The sequence below is a fragment of the Macaca nemestrina genome, chromosome 15, assembly GCF_043159975.1.
Source record: "Macaca nemestrina isolate mMacNem1 chromosome 15, mMacNem.hap1, whole genome shotgun sequence".
NCBI classification, from domain to species: domain Eukaryota; kingdom Metazoa; phylum Chordata; class Mammalia; order Primates; family Cercopithecidae; genus Macaca; species Macaca nemestrina.
In genome coordinates this window covers 53,969,605-53,992,829 of record NC_092139.1, presented here as the reverse complement: position 1 = coordinate 53,992,829, position 23,225 = coordinate 53,969,605, and the positions used below count along the sequence as shown (strand labels likewise).

The 23,225-nt window shown below is 43.4% G+C and overlaps 1 protein-coding gene and 1 long non-coding RNA gene across 9 annotated transcripts in view; one reads left to right on the top strand and one right to left on the bottom strand.

The window, feature by feature from the left end:
• Window positions 1-23,225, bottom strand: part of LOC105486805 (cilia and flagella associated protein 61) — a 290,537-nt gene that overhangs the window by 13,353 nt on the left and 253,959 nt on the right. For all 7 annotated transcript variants that reach the window (XM_011749866.2, XM_011749862.2, XM_011749864.2 and 4 more), the window contains one exon: window positions 3,094-3,184. In XM_011749866.2, coding sequence (XP_011748168.2) covers window positions 3,094-3,184 — 91 coding nt within the window. The remainder of the gene's footprint in view (window positions 1-3,093; window positions 3,185-23,225) is intronic.
• Window positions 231-21,311, top strand: LOC139358519 (uncharacterized). 2 transcript variants are annotated; one of them, XR_011613594.1, is made up of 4 exons: window positions 231-7,640; window positions 14,615-14,997; window positions 15,165-15,280; window positions 16,312-21,311. It is a non-coding gene; the product is annotated as an uncharacterized lncRNA (long non-coding RNA). The 2 variants fall into 2 exon arrangements; XR_011613593.1 differs by lacking the exon at window positions 231-7,640 and having other exon boundaries at window positions 7,936-14,997.

Genomic DNA, 23,225 nt, shown 5'->3' with positions numbered 1-23,225 from the left:
GTCTTTCTGTGTCTGGGATATTTTACTTAGCATAATGTCCTCCAGTTCCATCCATGTTGTTGCAAATGACAGGATTTCCTTATTTTTATGGCTCGGTAATATTCCATTGTCTATATAGACCACATTTTTTTAAATCCATTCATTTGTTGGATGCTTAGGTTAATCCCCTATCTTGGCTATTGTGAGTAGTGCTGCAATAAACATGAGTGTGTAGGTATCCCTTCGATATACTTTCTTTTGGATATACACCCAGCAGTGGGATTGCTGGGTCGTATGGCAGCTCTATTTTTAGCTTTTTGAGGAACCTCCAAACTGTTCTCCATAGTGGCTGTACTAATTTTCACTGCCACCAACAGTGTGCGAGGGCTCCCTTTTCTCCACATCCTCGCCAGCATTTGTTATTGCCTGTCTTTTGGATAAAAGCCATTGTAACTGGGGTGAGATGATATCTCGCTGCAGTTTTGAGTTTTATTTCTCTGACGATTAGTGATGTTAAGCATTTTTCATATACCTGTTGGCCATCTGTACCTCATTTCAATATCTGAGAAGAATTACTATTATTCTTTAGTGCAGGCTATTCACTTTATTTTATTTTCCTAGTACCAAACTCTTCGGTGAAATTCCCGCATATCTGCTCATGTGGCGGTCATTTCCCCAGCAGCCCGTCTCCACTGTCACCTCTGCGGCTGCTCACGGTGGCTGGCACTCCCTGGACCCCTCTTCTGTGCCATCGCACATTTCCCCTCTGCTACTCCTCCACAGCTCTCTGAGGTGGGAACGGCTGGCCCCATTTCTGCAGGAATGGGGGGGTCTGGCCGAGGCCACATTGCGTAGTCCAGCTGAGCGAGGCAGACACCACTCTACCCATCACCACTTCCTGTGGCCTTTCCCACTTGACAAACGAAATGCTGAAAATAAAACAGTCCTCCAATGGAGGTATTTTTCTTCCAGAGGTTTCATTTTCTGGAAATCTACAAGACCCACAAGAATGGCTGGAGGGCCTTTAGTGTGTGTCTTGGGCAAATGTCTGTGGCCACTTCTGATCTGCTGCCTGGGCCTGCTGTCCACACTGAGTTCATTCATAGCAAACGGGTCCACAGCAAATATCTCTACACAGGTCAAAGTTTGAGGGTATCTCAGTGAGTTGTATGAAAAGTGGTGGATGCCTTGGGCTTGACAGTTTCCGTGACTTCCCTTTTAAGCTTTAAGACTAAAACCCACCGGCTTTGTGCACAATGTTAACTGAAGAGCTCAACTCTGGGGTTAAGAAAGACGGAGGCACAGAGTTTTGATGGGATCACTTGGAAACGAAGGGCCGTTTACTGTAGGGGCAGTTGGAAGCTACAGATGACATTCTGCGAGGACGGAAGGTGTCTCAGGAGCTGAACATTCAGTGAGCCCCAGGTTTACAACTCGGGTTCAGGTTTCCACTTAGGTTGGCCTCCTGCAGCCCTGGATGAAGTGCAGGGCCCTGTTTGGCCTGCAGCGCCTTTAATGGATTCCATCAGCACATGCACGCCTTCAGCAGCCTCTGACCTGGGCATTCAGCCACCCAGCCCTCCACTTTCCTCAGTTGCATTTACCTGCTAGATTCCAAGTCACTGCTGTTTGGTTTGAACTTTAAACCTGGGTTTCCCAATCTAAGCCTGCTTCAGATTAGGAAATGATTTACATTTCCCAGCCGGACCCTGGGAGTGAAACTGAAAGTGGGGGCACTGAGGAGAAGGTCCCAGGATACCCACTTCGGCTCCGTATGGTTCAGTAACCATGTTCCCATCTTTGGGGTGAGACACCCTGGAATGTGAAGCTTGCTGTGTCACCATGGAGCTGATTTAAAATCTCTAAGCTGGTCGGGCGCAGTGGCTCATGCCTGTAATTCCAGCATTTGGGGAGGCCGAGGTGGGTGGATCACCTGAGGTCGGGAGTTCAAGACCAGCCTGGCCAATATGGTGAAACCCTGTCTCTCCAAAAATATAAAAATTAGCTGGGCATGGTGGTGGGTGCCTGTAATCCCAGCTACTTGGGAGGCTGACGCAGGAGAATCGCTTGAACCTGAGAGGCAGAGGTTGCAATGAGCTGAGATCGTGCCATTGCACTCCAGCCTGCACAACAGAGGGAGACTCTGTCTCAAAAACAAAACAAAACAAACAAACAAAAAAACCCCAAAAATCCCCACCCCTCTAAACGTCAGTTTCTTCACTGGGAAAGTCAAGATGATAACAGTGGCTCCTCTACCCTCCTTAAATCACAGCAAGAGCTGGGATTAAGTGGGGAGCACACTGGGAACGGGGTGTGTGCTCTCTAGCGCTGCCGTGCAATAAGGCGTGTGGGCGCTCCCAGGTAGAAGTGACAATGGAGACGTGGGAGCTGCCCGTATAGATGGTAAAAGGAGGTGGAAGCTAACCCAGGCCCCAGCCCCTTGGCTGAGTGAAGCGGGGTAGAGCCAGGTTGGAGATTCAACCACGCACTGAGCACAGCTGTTAACGTTCCACAGTTCTGCTAGAGACTCTCGTATTGAAAGAAATATTTTAACTTAAAGTTTCACAAATACCTCATTATTTATACTGCAGAGTCAAATTTCATGCTGAGCACAGAGCCCTTGGGCTATGCAGCCTGATGTCCAGTTAATTCTGCAGTATTTTGAGAAGGAAGTTCTGGTTATAAAAGGAGTGTGCTTTTGAGGCACACTGGATGGCTTCCCTGTACATCTTTAAAACAACACACACACACATGTTCCGCAAATGGCTGGCAAACACAGGCAGAAACTAAAGGAATGCAACCTTCGTTCTTGAGGGCAAGTAGATGCAACTCAGATTCAGTTTTCTGCCAGCACTCTGAGCTGATCAGAAAAATACAGTTCCTTGTAAAAAGGAAAAAGAAATTTGCCCCCTAGAAAAAGATTTAAATAAAATCACTTTCCCTGAAATATCACAGTCTGCATTTACAGGCTCCTCAGTTTGCTTATATGAGATACAGTTGTTTTAAAAAATCAAACCATAAAATGGGAATGTAGGGAAAAGTCTAAATGATCAACAGCTATCAGCTGCTTATAATTTGCAAGGAATAATCCACATATCCATTAATCACTCTTACCTCCTTGGAGGCTAAGATTTGGCGTAACTCTTTCCTGAGATCAATAAAACGATCGTGGAACAGGGCCAGGCACCACGGCTCGGTGAAGTAGCTGGTAAGGAAAGAAGAGACTCAGTGAGCTGGCACCCCTCTCATTATCACTAATAAAGTATTTACCTGCTTTTTTTGCCTTTATAAATTACAGTTCTGGCCTCATTGCAATCGTTTGCTCATAAAATGTCTTGTGGAACAGCCTGACCAATCAATTTTTTAAATGGATGTTCCTGCTGTAAGGCCAGGTCCCATAATTACATTTAAAGTGGTTTAATTCAGAGCTGGGGCAAGACCCAGTGAAGAATCCTGATTTTATCAGCATTTAAAAGCCTGAAGACTTGTAAAGAACGGTGTCTCCATTATCTGCCCTCGTTTGAGAAAAACAGATTGCAAGATTAACTGCTGCATAAATAAATTAAATTTGGGTAGACAATAACACAAATGTTGTTCATCATTAAGGTTTCTGGATTAATAATGGCCAGAGAAACAGGCTGCGTTGCTGCTGCAACATGCTGTTCGCACGGTCGCATCGATGCTGAATTGAATCTCTTGTAGGAGAGCTGTATTTTTTGGTGTTCAGATTTGCTAACTTTTCACTGAAAGTTGAAATGCTTTCTTATATGGAGAATAATAAGATTATCCTTTATTTAATTGGAAAATTTGATGCATTTTTGGAATAACCAAGAACTCTTATTGGTATTTTAACTCTTACTTTAAGTGTCTTGGAACAGGGAACTTAACTGCTTCAGGGTCAAAGCCATGTCGCTCAGCTGGGCTTTGCTCTCCTCTGGATGTGAGCTAGCTGTCCTTATTACTGTTTATAGATGTTGTGTGTGTGCACAGGGGAAGGAAAAACCTGGTGTCCCCACGTGGATGGGCACCTTCCGTTTTCCAAGACAAAAAGTTCTTAGGGATGGAGGTAAAGTGTCCCAGAGGCCACGGGGGCACTAGAGGACAGACACAACGCCGAGAGTCTGTGTTAGGGACAACCTGGCACTCGGCGGTATAAGGCCTTGCCCTGCACCCACTTGCTGGACCGGAAGACGGCATCAGTTCCTGATGACTCGCCCGCGTAGCTGTTCAGGTGATATGTTCATCCAGCTGTTAACACACCGTCTTTCCTCAGCAGCTGAAATCCCTCGTTTGTTTCTGTGGCACCATCAGAGCTCCCACCCCCTTGGTTTTGGGGGTCTACGGCTGCCTCTGTCTGGTGGCGGAACTGCCACTGCTTTCCTCACTTCCAGTGCCACCTGTTCCAACAACCCAGGTGCTCTCGGGCCATGCTCCCCACCCAGCGCCTTTACTACTCTGCCCTCTGTGCTGCCTGCTGGGGACCCGTCATCGTCTGCTTCAGAGAGGGAGTTCTGTGAAGTCCCACTTCCCTTGGGAGCCCACTGTGGCCTGTCACGAGCTCTGGCCCTCCATCTAAACACCCGGGTTCCCACAGCCTTGTCATACAGAATAGCGTCACTGCCCTAAAAAGCCGTCTATGCTCTGCCTACTCACCCTCTCTCCTTCCCTCCCTCTGAACCCCTGGCAAATTAATTTTGGAGGAACTTGAATTGTATTAGAGAAAATGGGGGCTATGTAACATTTTTGTAAAACATTAAAAAAAATCCTAGTGTCCAGGTTTTATTTCAGAAATAGAGTGGTGTTCTCCCAACCACACACCACCACACATCACACTTGCCAGCAACTCTAAAGGGAATGGATTTGCGACTTGAGGCTGTGCGCTCCGGGTGCCCACGGTGGCTGGCCCAGGGATAGGCCTTGGGGCCCAAGCTCCTGGCAGAGACCTGCATGGTGAGGGCAGGGCTCAGGCCCGGCTGCTTTCCCATATCCAAGGACAACTTTAGCACCAGCTACAGGCTCCCAGGTGAGGGTGGCCAAGAGGGGTGAGGGTGTCTGGGATCCTGTGGGCTTCCTAAAATCATCCTACAGCAGTAGCATGGCAGCTTTTATCATTCAAATGGGAAAAGCTCTGAATTTAACCAAACCTATTTTACAGTTGATCATAATGTTGAGTCAAATGAAGGTGGTTTCCTTTTGATACAAGAATGTTAGGAGGAAATTCTGCTTTAAGAAAAGTTTTAGAAACCAGGTATGATGTGTCATGCCTGCAATCCCAGCACTTTGGGAGGCCAAGGTGGGAGGATCACTTGAGGCCAGGAGTTCAAGACCAGCCTGGACAGCATAGTGAGACCCCCATCTCTACAAAAAATAAAAAAATTTAAAAAATTAGCCAGATGTGGTGACACATGCCTGTGGTCCCAGCTACTAGGGAGGCTGAGATTGGAGGATCACTTGAGCCCAGGAGTTTGAGGCTGCAGTGAGCTGTGCTCTCCAGCCTACTGCACTCCAGCCTAGGTGACAGAGTGAGACCCCGTCTCCAAAAAAATAAAAATAAAGGTTCTAGACCTCCCCCAGGTTGAACGATTTCTACACTTTAGGCTCCTTCTGTATCCATAGGAAGGAAAGAAGCGTCTTGGATCCTGGCGAAGCTTAGGGCCAGGTTTCCGCCAGGTACTATGGTGCCATCAGCATTCGTGATGAGCTTTCGGGAAATTTGTATTTCCATGAATATTGTGAATTTTAAAAACAAAAACTATTAACTTTTTTTCCCCAATTTATATTCAAAAGGGGAAGACTACTAGGAGCGATGAAGTACCCCACACAGCCTGCCATCTAGAAATCTTCGGGAGAGGGGGCCAGGTATGCACATGGCCCCAACGTGCTTTTTAAGGGGCTGTGTGCATTTGGGTGTCAATGCCACAAAAATCATTTTTGCACAGCTGTGAGAAAAAAGTTACACCTTTTGAAGACTGAAATAGAAGACCTTACTGTCTCTGTTCACGCTGCCAATGGCCAGCCTGGTTTATTTGGGAGGACTTAAATTCCCCATCACTTCTGCAAATAATACCCTTTTCCAAGAAGCCCTGGGAGATTTTGACTTGCGGAACTGAATTAACCATTTCTGGTCGATATAGTCCGATCGTTAAGCAATTGACTAAATGTCTCCAGAGGTCATCCTCGCCCGCTCATCCAGGCAGTTCCATCGACAGACTCATAAATGGAGTGGGGATGTGAAGGCCGGCTTGGCCATCGGACACGCTGAAGGCCGAGGAAAGCCGATCAACACGACACACTGGGAGAAGTTGTAGGAAAAAGTCCAGCACATCTACGGGGAAAGAGAAGTGGTAAAGGTGTCCTTTAAAGGCCGGGATCTCAACTCCAAGGCCAAGGCCTTCCTGGCCAGCAGGAAAGGAGTGCTGTGACTGCAGGTGTGCCTTTTCCAGCACTGGCATGGTGTGGCAGGGAGCACTGAACTACGCACCAGGTGGCAAAGAGGAGGCGGGTGGCAGGGAAGAAACACATCACTTTTTCCAAGATTTTTTTTTTTAATAAAAAGCATTCTAATTTTCTCTTGGCATGAAAAAAAAAAGTTTCTGCTTTTAGAGCTGTTCACAGGCTCCCCAAGCTGCCACTCATGCCTGCAGAGAGGGCTGCTGGAAAGTCAGGAGTCGCTTTTTTCCGGGCAGGCAGCTGCCACCAGGGAGACCTGCGGGTTTCCTTAGAGAATGATGCTCTCGCTTGTACATGTCCTTTTCAGCACGGCGGAGGGCAGACTGTTCTCCTTCTAAGATGCCTGCCTGAACGTCAAGCTCAGCCATGAGTCTCAGTCTTGTGATACGAGAGGATAGAGCGTAGCTAGTGGGGCTTGCCTCTCTATGAAGCAGCCTGTGTCATGTCTCCATTCGATACACAGAAGGTAGGCAGTGATAAATATCATGGTAGCAAACAGATACCCAAGGCCAGGTATGATATACAGATGCATCTACTTTGGCCTGAATAACATTTGGAATTTGAGTTTTAGGCCTTTCTTTGATGAGTCAGATTAGGCAATGCTGTGTCCTTGTTTTTGTGTGGCAGCCATCAGCTCAGTTGCCGAGGATGCCCTCCATGGTTCGTCCTTGCTTTCCCACCAGCCTGGCCAAAATTGCTCCTCTCCATGGGTCACAGCAGGCATCTGGGTGTGCCAAGCCTGGCAAGAGGTCTGGGTGAGAGGGAGGCAGGATTGTGAACATGTTTCCTAAAGCCCCTTTGCCCCATGACCTCTTCCATGGTGGGATGTCTGCTAAGAACACTAGAAATATGTCCTAGCTTTCTTTTCTCTTCTATCCATCCATCCATCCATCCATCCATCCATCCATCCATCCATCCATCCACCTACCCATCTATCCATCTATCCATCCATCCATCCATCCATCCATTTATCCATCCACCCATCTATCTATCCATCCATTTATCTGCCCACCCATCTATCCATCCATCCATCCATCCATCCATCCATCCATCCATCCATCCTAACAGGTCTAGTGAGGCCTTCCTAAACCCTGTTTCCTTATTTCCAGTGGCTGCTTTCCTCTGGTCCTCTTCCTCTGCTGCATCACTCCACCCTTCAGTGAACATCCCTTCCTTCCCTGTGCTTCCATGTAGACTCTTCTCTGTCCCAGGTGTGTTCAGAGCTTCTGACATTAACGGTTGCAAAATGGCAGGGAAGGAGAAGACCTAGGGTTCAATTCTTTGCCATGAATAGAATATGGCCCTCACGCCTGTGTCAAACATGTGACGGGCACTGAGGGTACCACGGTGAGAGAAAGCCCCTGCCCCCAGAAATGCACACATGGTGGGTAGGGGTGGGGAATATCAGAGCGCACATGGTGGGTGGGGGTGGGGAATGTCAGAGCTGCTTATGATGGCCTGGCATGGCAGGGCTGCAGAGGGGTGCACGCTGGGGAGGTGGAGGCTGGAGTGGGCTTGGCGAGGCCTGGCACTGTGGCCTTCTTGAGCTCTTTGTCCTCTTTGTCCTCTCAGTAGCTTTATCCCTAGGCTACCTCTTGGGCTAGTGTTTGCCAAACTTCAATCACTTGGGAATCAATCGTTTTCTGTGTCACTACATTACTGAATACTTCCAAATTTTCTTTAAAAATTTTTGTTTAGAGACACCGTTTTACTTTGTCACCCAGGTTGGAATACAGTGGTACAATCATAGCTCACTGCAGCCTCAAACTCCTGGGCTTAAGTGATCCTCCCGCCTCAGCCTCTCAAACAGCTGGGACTATAGGTGCACACCATCACACCTGGCTAATTTTCTATTTGGTTTCTTTTAGAAACGGGCTTTGCCATGTTGCCCAGGTTGGTCTCAAACTCCTAGCCTCAAGTAATCCTCCCAAGTAGCTAGGATTACAGGCATGAGCCACCAGGCCTGGCCCAAAATTTTCTTTACATTGATTTGTCTTTAAAAAAAACCTGAAATAATTACTTTTGTCTTGTCCTAAGTAATGATATCTATGAAATCACAGGTTTGACGTGCTTGTTATGTTTTATTCTAATTCCTGCCAGAACGAATCCATCATTAGTAAGATGTGGCTGTGCTGCCTGAGCTATCCTGCTGGGAGGCATCCTGTTCTATTACAGCTTCATGCTGGAGACACACTTAGATTCATCTGGGGATGCAAACCCACAGACTCTATTACACGCAATTTCTGTGCATTATCTCATTTCATCCTAATTCTAATCCTAGAAAGTGGGACATGTTGGCCCATTTTACAGATGAAGACATAGATTCAGAGAGCTTAAATGAGTTGCCCAAGGTCACAGAGTTAATAAGTGGCTGAACTAGGTCCTACCCATAGTTCTGTGTGACCCATGCTCTGAACAACTGTGCAACCAAATCCCATTTCCTTATGCTTTTTCCTGAGTCTCTCTAGCAACTCTCTTAATCACCCCAGTTTCCCAAGCATCCCCTACATTAGCTAGGATTAGATATGATTGAAATTACAGAAAGTTTCAAAGTAACTGTGACTTTCAAAAGGCAGAAGTGTATTTTTTCATGTAAAGAAGGTCTAGATGGGGAGTTTAGGGCTGCCAGGGTGGTTCCATGGACATCAGAGCACAGTACATTCACAGGGGCCTTGGCCTCATGATTCAAAATGGCTGCTGAGCTCCAGCCATCACATGGTTCTGGGATGAAGTATGGGAAAAAAAGGACTCATCTCCTTTCTTCTAAGGACAGTTCCTGGAAGTTTCACAAAGCACTTCCATTTATATCTTATTGGTCAATGGTTGGTCATATGACTTTCTTGGTTGCATAGGAGGCTGAGAACCAGTCATTTATTTTAGATATGATGTACTTCCCTATAAATCAGAATTCTGTTCCTGAAGGGGAGAGAATGGATGTTTTATCAGCTGTGATACCCCAAAGACTCTACAGCCTCTATTTTTAACAAAAATCTTTTCTTAAATTTATGAAAATTGGGAGATGTTTTTGGTTGAAGTTTACAGAACTAGAACATGTTTATCACTCTAGACTCCAACTACTCCAAAACTGAACACTCTGGGGAAAAAAAATCCACAGAATATTTTCCACAGGCGACTTCTACCTCCAAGCCAGTGGGAAAGTCCCGGTGTCCTCAGAGTCCTACATGTTCCCGTCTGGCCCGACCTGGCTTAACTGCAGAGAACAGGCACAATTTGCATTCACACTGTCAGGTAGGGTTATGACCATTTATTCTACTCATGAAAGAATGTAAATGCAGGCATTTCAGTACAATTTTCAAAAATAAGAATAGGAACAAGTATTTCTAGTTATTCCTGGGTTTGCTTGGAAGTGAGACCCCATGACACGAGCAGACACAACCCTGATGCCCTGCAACAAAAAATCCTGAAGACCGAAATGGAAATCTGACTGAAGAGTTCCTTGGGTTCAGCCTGAGTTTGCAAGAATCTGTATCCAGTCAATTTTTTGATTGCTTTGAGGCAGATCTAGAAAGGTAAGATTAATGATTTTGAAAGCAAAACCAACTAGTTATTTGATGGCCAGTTGTAATTGTCACATGCTCTGATCTATACAACAGAAAATTCAGCAGCCTCGAAATATAATTTGGCTGTGGTTTCCTTGTCACAACGCAGAGCTGGCCTCAGATGTTTCCTGCTCTACAGAAAAATGGCTTACAATTCATTGGCACTAAGACCGAAATTCTAATCTTCAGCAGAAATCAGCTATTTTCTGACTGGCTTGTAAAAATCCTCTTTCTTAATGCTACAGAGCAGTGTTTTGCCAAAGATCCTGGTTTACCTGGGAATTCAGAAGCTAACATTGCGGCCACATGCAGCGGCTTATGCCTGTAATGCCAGCACTTTGGGAGACCGAGGCAGGCAGATCACTGGAGGTCAGGAGTTCAAGACCAGCCTGGCCAACATGGCGAAACCCCGTCTCTACAAAAAATATAAAAATTAGCAGGGCGTGGTGGTGCATGCCTGAAGTCCCAGCTACTTGGGAGGCTGAGGCAGGAGAATTGCTTGAATCCGGGAGGCAGAGGTTGCAGTGAGCTGAGATTGTGCCACTGCTCTCTAGCCTGGGCGACAGAGCAAGACTTTGTTTGTTTAATTAAAAAAAAAAAAAGAAGAAGCTAACATTGCTTAACACTGGGTGCCTCCCACACCCTGGGCTCCCTTGCCTGGCAGCACTGGTGCTGGGAGGCACTGCTTTGCAAGGCTTTCTCTGCTCCAAATGCATGGTTTGCCTCTGCTGGAGGCCACTGGGACCGGCATGATGTGTGTTGTCTGTGAGCTGAACACCCAGAGCTGTCTCAGAGGGAAATCCTGACTAGCCCACAGGCCCCACGACCTCCCCTGCTGAGGGAAGAAGGCTGTGCTCTCTTGCAAGCACAAGTTTTCCTTTAGGTCCTTTGGTGTCTATAAGAACATGGAATCTGACCTTCTGTGCCTTCATCAGGTCACATTTGCTCCGGACAGGACCAGAAATTCCCTGCCACCCTTGCACCCAGAGTCTTAGTTTTCAGAAAGTTGAAGAATTACCTGAAGGATCTATCTGCTGTCCATTTGTTTTTCTGAATCGCAGATACTCAGCCCAGGAACAGCTTAGAAGATGGAATATATTAATTCATGAATTACGAATCTAGCCAGTGCTAACACTTCTCTCCTTGCTCTGATCTCTAAGGAGTGGGAAGCCACACGTGTGGGCTGAGTTGGTGATCCATTCTCAGGATGCAAGTTGACTAAACAAAGACTGATGCTTGCGTTGGTGGTCTCTCCATCTCAACTCAGATTCGTGTTGCTGACCCGGCCTCAGTTTCCCATTTACTGTCCTTTTTCTTTTTACCCCAGCTCTGCTGCTTGTCAGCTTGTGCAATCTAGAGCTAGTTAGCTTTAGTTTCTCTCAGCCTCAGTCTTCTTAGCTGTAAAATGGGGATAATGATGGCCCTTCATTGCAAGAGTTACTATCAGAATTCAAGGAGACACTCCAGGTAAAAGATTTGGCATTATGCCTGGCACAGGGGAGAGGCTCCATATCAATAATTATTACTGTTATTGTTCTTAATCATCCTATTGCATATATTTGTGTAGGCTGCCTCAAATCCTTTCTGGTGTGAATCAGAAACTAAAATACGAAAATACTTTTTTGTTTGCTGCTTAATTCAAAGAAAGTCTTTCTTTGGCATAACTGCAGTTTTTCTCCTCAGGGAATGCTTTTCCTCCATTCAAAAGTACTGCATAAACTAATTTGCCTGCCATTTTATACAGCAGTAAAGGTAAGAGGACATCGTAACTAGCCTTCATGAAGTTTTGTCTTTCACTGAAGAATTATGCGGAAATAGGCCAGGTACAGTGGCTCATGCCTGTAATCCCAGTGCTGTGGGAAGCTGAAGTGGGAGGATTGAGGACAGGAGCTTGAGACCAGTCTGGGCAACATAGTGAGACCCTTGTCTCTACAAAAATTAAAAAATAAAAATTAGCTGGGCGTGGTGGTACATGCCTGTAGTCCTAGCTATTTGGGAGGCAGAGGCAGGAGGATCACTTGAGCCCAGGAGTTTGAGGCTGTAGTGAGATATGTTCATGCAACGGAACTTAAGCCTGGGCAGCAGAGTGAGACCTTTTTTAATTTAAAAAAGAATTCTGTGGAAACCAATAAAAATTGCATGGAAATTGTTAAACTGAGGCCTTACTTTTTTTGTGTCTGAATTGATGAAAATTAAATACAAACTGTCCAAATGGAGTTATTTCTTTGCTGTTTTGCCTGCTTACTATATTGGGTGAGCCAAGTAAATCAAAACAGTTAAACCAGTTGTTCACTGAACACATTCAGATGGCAGATGGGAGAAGTGGCCCCGGAATTAAGGCCCAGGCATTCTAAAGCCCAAGCAGACTGAATTTTCTTCTGACCTGTCTGACTTTTGGTCTTACTTGCCAGAGCAAAACAGTTTTCTTGTAGAAATAGCATCATGTTTATACACTTAAGAATTTTGTTTCTATTTAAGTTTACCCTGAAAGCATAGCCGTGGGTCATTCACACACTTTGCCATGGTGGGAAGCTGGGTTTGGCAGTGCCTTACAGCAGTGTCTGCTGTCAGGGTACAGGACTGAGACTTAGTGCTCCACCTCTTCCCTTTTATTCCATCTACAGTATTTATTTGCACATTGCTGGTTTCTTAGGGGCTGCACTAATTGAATTTGCACAATAAATCTAGTGCCCTGGAAGTTGGCCAGCTATTTACATTGATTTGTTATATAAGTTCAGCACTAATAGTATGAGGCAAGGTTAGCATTTAATTCTGCAGAAAAGGGGAAGCTCTTAGTGCTTCAGCTTCCCTTCCTGTGCCTGTCTGCTCTCATTCTGCTTCTCTCTTCATAGAGAGCACAACCATTTTCCTTTAATTAGGCTGCAGAGAGCCCAGGCCAGCATTAGGCCAGGCGGCGGCCACTCAGCCTCACTCACAGTCATGCCCATTTCCTATCTATTTTCTGTAGGAAAAGAAAAAAAAAAGGTGTGTATGTGCACATATAAACCCCCATGAGTCAGGGGGACAAAGGAGCCAGGAGGAATGACCTTTTGTGAGGCTGAGGCTGCAAGAACTAGAAAATCCCACAGAGCAAGATATTTCACTCCCTTATTATTCCTTTGGTTAAAGTAATGGCTCTTTAAATTCTGAAGAAGTGCTTAGTAGAAATATCATTGACCAGGACAGAACAGACACACCATGTTTGAAATGTGTTTAAAATAATTTTAAAAATAATTAATGAATACATGTTAAAAATAATTCTCTTTCAGAAAATAGGCTTTTCTAATTAATGTGTTCCTTTTTTTCCCTAAAGCTTTTACATAGAGAATAAGAAACTACAAACTGCTACTTCGCTTTTTTTCTTTTCTTTTTTTTTTTTTTTGGTCACTCTTAGGATTTCAGGGTTGTGGTTTCCAAAAATCAAGCATGAAAATTTAACTAACATATTCCTAGTTCATATCTCACCAAAACACAGTAATGAGGGTAATGGATTACAACCCACAGAATAGTACAGGAATTCATAAGTCCACACCGATAAAAATGAATGAATGAGTAAATAAATGGAGGAGAAGGGACAATTCTTCCTTACAGTAGGATGCTAAGTAATAAATATATAAGAATTGTGGAAATAGAAAAATCACCATTTGGTAAACAGTGCAGTAATAGTTATTTCAGCCAAGAATTGTCCATGGAGTCTAAAATTAGTGGAGAAAGTTATGAGACATAAGGTATTTATATAGTCTCAAAGTATCACTAATTAGTTATGAAGGTAAGAATACGTGTATAAATCGTCTCAAAGTAGTACCTTTCCAGGGAAAAACCCTGCAGCCTGCGTTCTAACCAAGTGATCACAGTTAACAAAACTGCCGGGATCCAGCTCACCAGCTGGTGAAGGACACCTCGCTCTGAGACAGGGCGTTCTCTTGAATTCCTCACAAGGTATCAGAGTCCCATTTTTTTTGGAGCTGGGAGGGATGAGAGATGACAGATTTTGGTGACCTTCTTGTTCTACAGGTAGGAAAACAGAGGCCCGCAGCTGCACCTGCTGAAGCCCCCATGGTCTGGTCCAGGAGCCATGAGCCGCCAGTGGCTTCTGAGCACGTAAAATGTGGCTAGTCTGGGCCGGGTGCGGTGGCTCACACCTGTTAATACCAGCACTCTGGGTGACCGAGGCAGGCGGATCATTAAGGTCAGGAGTTCGAGACCAGCCTGGGCAACATGGTGAAACCCTGTCTCTACAAAAAAATACAAAAATTAGCTGAGTGGGGTGTCACACGCCTGTAATCCCAGCTACCCAGGAGACTGAGGTGGGCGGATCACTGGAGCCTGGGAGGCAGAGGTTGCAGTGAGCTGAGATCGCACCATGCACTCCAGTCTGGGTGACAGAGTGAGACCCTGTCACAAAACAAACAACAAAAGTGGCTAGCCTGAATTGAGATGTTCCTCCTGTATAAAATATACACTGGATTTTGAAGAGAATGCAACAAAAATGGAAAATAGCTTATTACTGTTTTTGTATTGACTAAGTGTTGAAATGACAAAAGTTTTGGCTGTACTGGGTTAAACAGATTATGACATTAATTTTCTCTGTTTCTTTTTATGTTTTTCATGTGACCACTAAAAAGGGTAAAATTTTGTATGTGGCTCCTGTTACATTTCCACTGGACATCACTGGTCTAGATAGAAAGGTGAAGAAAGTGAGTTTGTTGAATGCCTCCTGTGAGCATCATTTCAAATGCAAGGATGAACGTGCAGTGCGCCCAGCATCCAGAGGTGCTCAGACAGCAAGAGACGACAGACACGTAAAGAGAACCACACTACTGTACAATACTGGGGGATGGCTGCACTACAGCAGGCAGGAGCTCTGCCATCACTCACAGGCGCTGTGCACGGAGGCACGGGGAGGATCTATTGAAGCACTGGAGAAGGAGTCGGTGTTTGCCAGGGGTATTTCAGGCCCGGGAAAGCGTGGAGGCACAAAGCAGGCAGGGCCTGCTGGGAACGACAGGTAGTTTGACTGCTCTAGTGTCCAGTCAGACGCAAGGTGGGGGGCAGTGGGCGGGGCCAGACTCTAAATGCTTGTGTATGGGGCTTGGACTTTATCTCCCATGTGATGGAAAGCCATGGGAAGGCTTTACACAAGTGAGTGCTGTGGACATCCTATTTATGTTTCAGAACAGGTGCGCTGGAAGCCGTGTTGAGGCTACACTGGACAGGGTATGGCCGGAAGCAAAGGGGCCCTGCTAAATGCAGCTGCAATGGCAGCAGATGACTGGAGACACATTTAGGAGGTGAGGGGAAGCAAGTGAGGGGAAAAGGTCTGCGGATATTCCCAGGTCCTGGCTCAGAGGCGCAGGAAAGCAGGAGCACAGGACAGAGAAGTGAACAGGGGCAAATGGCAAGGAATGAGTCCATTCTTTCTAAAAGTGAAGTAGAGACAGAAGTGCCTGCCTGTAGAAGTCCAAAGTGGGAATGTCCAGTTGGCCAGACTGACCCTAGCACAGACGGAGCTGGACAAGGGCCCCAAGAGACAGGTTTGGTTCAACGAAGAGATAAGACAGTTGATGGCAATCCCAGGGAAATCTCAGTATTTCCTGAGGGGGGTGGGATCAGGGGAGCAGTGGGAGACACTTGAGTAAAGTGTCAGCAGAAGAAGTGACAAGGAACACAGGAGAGGGATCAAAAGGTTGATTCCTACCAGCCAAAAATCACCAGGAACCTGGCATGTAAACAAAGTCAGGTTTATTCAGCTGACTGCAGTAGGAAGAGCAAGGTCCCAAGGGATGTCTTGATAAGAAGGAGTTGAGAGGATCTTGAGACAGGATTTGGGCTGGTGCCCAACCTCCACACCCTGACAACGCTTGTTAGTGCCTATATTTCAGAGAACAGCCATCCTATTGGGTATGAGGTGACATCTCATTCCGATTTTGATTTGCATTTCCCCGTTAAGTAGTCATGTCTGACACCTTTTCATGTACTTCCCAGCCATCTATATGTCTTCTTTGAAAAATTGTCTATTTGGGTCTTTGGCCCATTTTTAATTGGGTTATTTATTTATTTTTTCTATTGAGTTATATGAGTTCATTATATATTTTGGATATTAACCCCCATTAGAAATATGGTTTGCAAATACTTCCTCTCATTTCATAGGTTGCCTTTTTTTTTTTTTTTGAAATTGTTTCCTTTGTTGTGCAGAAGCTTTTTGTTCGATGCAGACCCACTTGCTTATTTCTGCTTTTGTTGCCTGTGCTTTTGGTTTCATATCACAAAAGTCAAGGCCAAGGCCAATGTCAAGGAGCTTTTCCTCTCTGTCTTCTTCTAGGAGTTTGGCCTTGTTAAGTTTGAGAGTCAAGTAAGCAGCTGAAAATACCACCAGAGCTTAGAAGCAAGTCTTGCACACACTGCCTCTAAAATACATCTGAAATCTGACCATCCAAACTACCATCTCTCACCTGGGATATGGCTGTGGTTCCCTTACAGCTCCATTCCCCATACAGCAGCTATGGGGAATGTTTAAAACATGAATTGGCATATTGCTGCCCTTCATGCTTCGAAACAAGGATCCCAAGTCCAAACCTCCACTTACAGGATCTACATGATCCAGCTCTTCGAACCTTCTCTCCCTCTGCTACAGACACGCTGGGCTTCTTTATTCCTCAAACATCCTATACTTAGTTACTTATCAAAGCGAAGCAGCACTGAAACCGGCCTGCATGACCACAGCTGGGGCTTCAGCATGGATTCTGACTGGAGAGAAGGGCAGTGCCTGAAAGCAAGGGGTGTTGACGCCCAAGACTGTGGGTGCTCACTGGGGGCAGATAAGCGCTGACATCATTATGAGTGACCACCCGGCAATTCATGTTACTCATAGATATGATCTACTGGGAAGAAAGATTTGTAAGGAATCCTGCGATAGGGACTTTGAGGGACTTCAAATGCCTCCTGTTTCTTCTACTTTTTTTTTTCTTTTGAGACAGGATCTTGCTCTGTTGCCCAGGCTGGAGTGCATTTCTTTTTTTCCAGGAAATTACCTTCTCTAGGATTGGGCAGATAGCTCCACTTCCTCTTGGGGAAGGTCTTGATTATGTCGTAACATAAACATAACTAAAATAATGTTTCTCTTACCCAAGGCTGAAGGTAATGGCAGTCCAAAGATATAAACATGTGACCTTAGCCCAAAGAGAGTCTCTGAAAATCAAAATGAGAGTTCATGCCAGCCATTTTGGAAACATTACATAATGTGAGTTACATTTATGTTTTTTAGAGACATTTCAGTTTAATTTTTCTGAGAGAAGATAATAAGAAGGTACATTAATGTTCCCTGACCCTAATTCATGAAATATGCACTGGCCTTCAAAGTCCCTGATTTAGTTTCTCTTTAAAAAATTACTTGTTCATTGTCTCTTTCCCATAAAAGGCAAGAAGAGGACAAGGGTGGGCACTATCTCCACTACTATTTAATATTGTACATGTAATTATAGGCAATTCAATAAAATAAGAAAAATAAATAGAAAGTAGAAGTATTGGAGAAGAAAAAAAAGGTGCTGTTACTGCAACTGATAATCATCTGTCAAAGAAATTCCAAGATAATCTAATAAAATATGCTTAAACAAAAAGAGACTTCAACACAAGAGCAACATACAAAACCAACATCTTTCCCAACTACCAATATTTTTTAAAAATCAGAAAATGTAATGAAACAACAAGATTCCATCTACAGCAGCAACAAAACTATAAAAAATACTAAAATAAACCTGAATATAAATGTGCAAGCTCTATGAAAAAAAACCTATCAGAGTTCACGGAAGAAAATTTAAAAAGACCTGAATGGTAATATTCCATTGTATAAATGTACCCCAAATTAACCTGTAACTTCAATTCAGACTCAGTTAAAATTCTAAAAATAATTTGTATAAAGTTGGACATGATAATACATTCAGAAAAGTATAAGAATAGCTAGAAGTCTACACATTAAAGATATCAAGTCAACTTATAATGTCTCCATCACTACAACAGCATGGAAGAGTACAGAAACAGACAAAATGGAGCAAAGAAACAGGGTAGTAAATTCAGAAACTGAACTATCTGTAGAAAAGATTTTGGCTCAGTGTACGATAATGGTAGTATTTCAATTACGTAGGAAAAAACATGAATTACTTAGAAAGAGTTGTTGGGAAAATTATCTCTACATTTGGAAAAGTAAAATTAAATTCTTGTATTCCACTGCACACAAGCACACACATAGTTTTCCAGATGAATTAAAGATGTCAATGTAAAACAAAGCTATGAAAGTGATAGAAAATAGGAGCATATTTTACAATTTCCAGGTGGAGAAATTTTCCTAAGTAGGAGACAGAATTCAAAAAGAATAATTTTGTTATTCTTCTTTGTTAGAGAAGTTTTGATTATGTAAAAATTCAAACCTTTATATAAAAAAATATCAAAAACAAATGATAAAAGTGAATAAAAAGACAAGCCACAAATTGGGAGAAAATCTTTGCAGAACACATATCCAATAAAAGAACAGTAAACAAAATACACAAAGAGCTCTTAAAACTCAACAGTAGGAAAACAAACATCCCAATTTAAAAATGAGCAAAGGAGCTGGACACGTCACCAAAGAAGACATAGAGATAGCAAGCAAGCATTTGAGCTGGGCATGACAGAATGATCCTGTAATCCCAGCCACACAGGAGGATGGCTTGAGCCCAGGAGTTTGAGACCAGCATGGACAACATAGTGAGACCCGTTAAAAATATATATACATTTTAAATGTATTGATCCCAAATTGGTCAATATGGTAAGTCACTAGGGAATTTCAAATTAAAAACAACGATAGGTATGGCTAAAATCTAAAACATTAACAACACTAAATGCTGACATGGATGTGGAACAACAGGAACTCTCATTCATTGCTGGTGAAAATGCAAAATGGTATAGCTACTTTGGCAGACAGTTTGGTGGGTTCTTACAAAAACTAAACACTCTTACCACATCATCCCAAATTGTGTTCCTTGGTAGAGTCCCAAAAGAGTTGAAAACTTATGTCCACACAAAAACTTGTACATGTTATAGCAGTTTTATTCATAATTGCCAAAACTTGGAACCACCAATATATATTTTAGTAGGTGAACAGATAAATAAACTGTGGTACATCCAGACAATGGAATATTATTCAGTGCCAAAAAGACATGGAGGAACCTTAAAAGCATATTACTAAGTGAAAAAAGCCAGTCCAAAAGGACTACATACTGTATGATTCCAACATATGATATTCTGGGAAATGGTAAAACTATGGAGACAGTAATTAAAAAGAAGCTTGTAGGGGAGGCAGGAGGAAGGCACCAGCAGGCATAGCACAGAGGATTTCCAGTGGGAAGCCATTCTGTTTCACATTGTAATGGTGGGTACATGTCAGTATACATTTGTCAAGATTAACAGAATGTCCAACATCAAGAATGAACCCTAATGTAAACTATGAACTTTAGTTAATAATAATGTATCAATATTGTTTCATCAGTTCTATCAAATGTACCACACTAAAGATGTAAATAATAGTAGAAACTGTGTAAGTGGCTGGGGGTGGAGGAGGGTACATGGGAGCTCTGTACTTTCTTCTTACAGAGAGGAGGTCTTGCTATGTTGCCCAGGCTGGTCTCAAACTCCTGGCCTTAAAGGAACTCTTTATTTTCTGATCATTTTCTTCTGTAAACCTAGAACTGCCCTAAAAATATCTATTAGTTTTAAAAACAGGCTGTAAAATATTTGCAATGTACATAATAAGGATTACTAGTCTTTAAAAAGAATAAATTCTGATAAATAAAAAAGAAACAGGCAAACTAATTAAAATGGGCAAAGAATAACACATAATTCACAGAAGAATAAATACAAATGACTAATAAACCTATGAAAAGATTCAAAGGACACTGAAAGAAATGCAAATTGAAAGTACAATGAGAGATACACTTTTTACTCTTTCTTCGTCCTGCAGATAGACAATAAAACATGAAATACATCCAGTGTTCATGAGGATGGGGAGAAACAAGCCCTCTTCTATCCTGCTAGTGGGAATAACTTTTTTTGAAGATAATTTAAAATAATATCTTGATCAAAATTTAAATGTATATACCCACTGATCCGGACATCCCATTCACGCACACAGAGATATATGTTCAGTGGAAACATTACATACAATGCCAGGACAAAATTGAAAATAACCTTAGTAGAAAAATCATTAAGCAAATTAGGATTTAGCTATTCCACGAAAGATAAAAAAGCCATTAAAAAGAGTGAGAACGATGTGTACTGACATGGAAAGAACTTTATATCTATACATATTCTTAAGTGAAAAAACTAGAAGAAAACATGTACAGTATAATCCCATTTGAGAAACACATATTCACAAACTAAGACTGCAGTCAGTGTTGGCCAGAGGAGTGGGACTGAGAGGAGGGAGAAAAGCTCAGTTGGGTGGTGGTAATTTCTTTTTTTTAACAGCCATGTACAATTTCCTATCTTTCCTACTTAATTTTAAGCTCTGTGAAGGAAGAGAGCACGTCTCAATGGCTGTGTTTCAAGTACGCGGCACACTGATGTTCAACAAAAATACATTGAATGTGTAAGAATTGAGAATATTAAAACAACTTTAATGGAAATAATCAAGGATATGCCAAAAAGATATATCATCAAGAAGGTTTATTGCAGGGTTAATTATGAAAACAAAAAGTTAAGAGCAACCCAGTTAATTAAGTAAGGCACGCTGGTATGGTAGAACTCTATCCAGTTGTTAAAAAATAATGCCATTAAAATAGAATCTCAAGAAACGGGAACATGTTCAGAATATGCTGAGAAGCTAAAATAGCAAGCTGCAAATCAGCATGTGAAATATTGTTTATGTATACATTTTATATTTAGAGAAAAATTTGAAAGGACATACACCAAAAAATTAACAATGTTCACCTCTGAGTGATTGCTTCCGGGTAACTGGTTTCTTTGCAATTCTCTCTTTCATACCCTGCCGCCCAGATCCCCCGTATTGGGCTCCGCAATGATCATGTACTACTTTTATAAATAGAAAACAAGTCTTTATTTTTAAAAATCTCTAGAAATTTAGCTCTGCAGTTTAGATTTTTATATGGCTTCTTTCTAGGGGCCTTTAGATGCAGCCCTCGGCTTTTGGATACTGGCTCTGTGCATTCCATTCGTTATTAATACAACTTGTCTGTTTACATCTTAGCCATCGATTCTCTTCAACTTCTGTCTATCTGTTGAACTGAGACTTTCACTTGCTAAAACTAATAAAGAACATTCTGAGCAATCATATATTAACTCTTTGGGAAGAGAATTCTCTTTTTTAAGAGATGGGTCTATTATTTGCTTTCTGGGCATTTGAATTCCATACTTGTTTTTAGGAACAAATTGTGTTTGAAGGTAGGGGACTGTGTGTATTTCTTACTCTCCTTTGAGCTCCTGAAAATTTAGTGTTGTTTGTTGTCCTTTTTTAGAAAAATCGAAGACGAAGGCTGAATAACTTCTGCAGTTCCTTTCACGCCTATGCTGAATGAGGTCCATTTATTCCATGGGGCCCTCTTTAAAAGTATACTGGCTCAAACCAGAATCCTTGCCTAGCTGAGGCTTCGGCAGGAAGAAGTTGAAGTCGAGTTAGTTCACAGGTATGGGGCTAGGCCCCAGGGCAGCAGCACTTTGTCTAAGAACAGTGATCACAAAGTCAGAGCTGCATAATCTCATCATGAGGGGCCATCTGACATTATTGAAAACAAAGTTATTATTACGATAATTTTAACAGTCTCAAGCCTGGAAACCACTCACAGTCTAATTCAATAAATAAGCTACTTAAGTATAGAAAGTCACAAGGAAGAACAGATTTTGTGTCATATTAGTAAATCTGATTTTCATTAATGCAAGATGAATGTCTTCTATGAAACACTTTCCTATCATATTAATAACATGATAGCAAACAGCATTCACAGGTTGCTAGGCAACACGAGGACCCTCTAATGATCTCCTCTGTTCTCGAGAGGCCACAGAAGGAAGATGCCAGAACTCTGAAGGTAGTTCCCATTTCTCGGCAACTGTTTCTGCTGGAAGACCACCATGGGGCGGGAAGGGAAGGGAGTTAATGATTCCATTTACCATGGCAAATATATACCACTTCCCTCTTTCCTCTTTTGCACTGCCTTACTATGTGGGAGAACAAGAATTGAGAAGAGGGCTTAGATACAGGAGGTCAAGAGTTCTCAGTCCATACCTTCTTTCCTGCACCCAGGTAGGCAACAGGCTGCTGTGAAATCAGGCTAGGAAATGGAGTGGAGGCCTTGAGGTTGTTTGCTGAGCCTCGTTTGTTGGAATCTGCTCAACCCCCTGCCATCCCTCTCTCTTTATGGGGGTAGGCCCCCAGCAGTCATGTTGGGACTTCATGCCAGGAAACAGGGAACGTAATTTGATCCAAGCATTTCAGTTATGGATTAATGTGCAACAACCACTCCAAAACTCAATAGCATAGAGCAACAGCCATTTTATTATGCTCACGATCACTTGGCTCTGCTCCATGATGACAGGGGTATCAGATGGAACAATGAGTGACTGGGAGCCACTCAGATGACTGGGGCTGAAACCATCTGGAAGCTTCTTCGCTCACATATCTGGCACCTGGGTTGGGATGACTTGAAGGCTTGGCTCAGCGGGGACACTTTGCTAGAGTGTCCTGTATGGCCTGTCCACGTGGCTTGGGCTTCCTCACAGCATGGCGGTCTGAGGATGGTTAGACTTCTTACATGTCAGGCCAGGAAATTCAGAGGGAATATTCTAGCAAAAAAGTTGGACACTGCATGGACTTCTACAAGCCAGTCCCAGAAGTCACATGGTCTCATTCTGCCAAACTCTTGGTAAAAGTAAGCAGTCATAAGCTTGCCTAGGTTCAAGGGCAGGGGACATACACCTGACACTCTTTCTGGGAGGAGGGCCAAATGGTTTGCAGTCATAGTTTGAAACTGTCCCACCAAGCCATACCTATCAATCACTCTCCAAGGAAACTGGAGTTGGGACCAAGGTGCATCTGGATAATTTCTATGGGTTTTGGGGCTTGTAACGTAAACATGGGAGCTGTGGGGGAAAGCAGAGGAAGTCAGTCTGCAAGAGAAAGAAGCAGCCACTGCATGGTCTCTCCTCTCCCTGCCTTGTCTGTCCTGCTGTGGTTCCTTCCCCAAACCCAGTCTT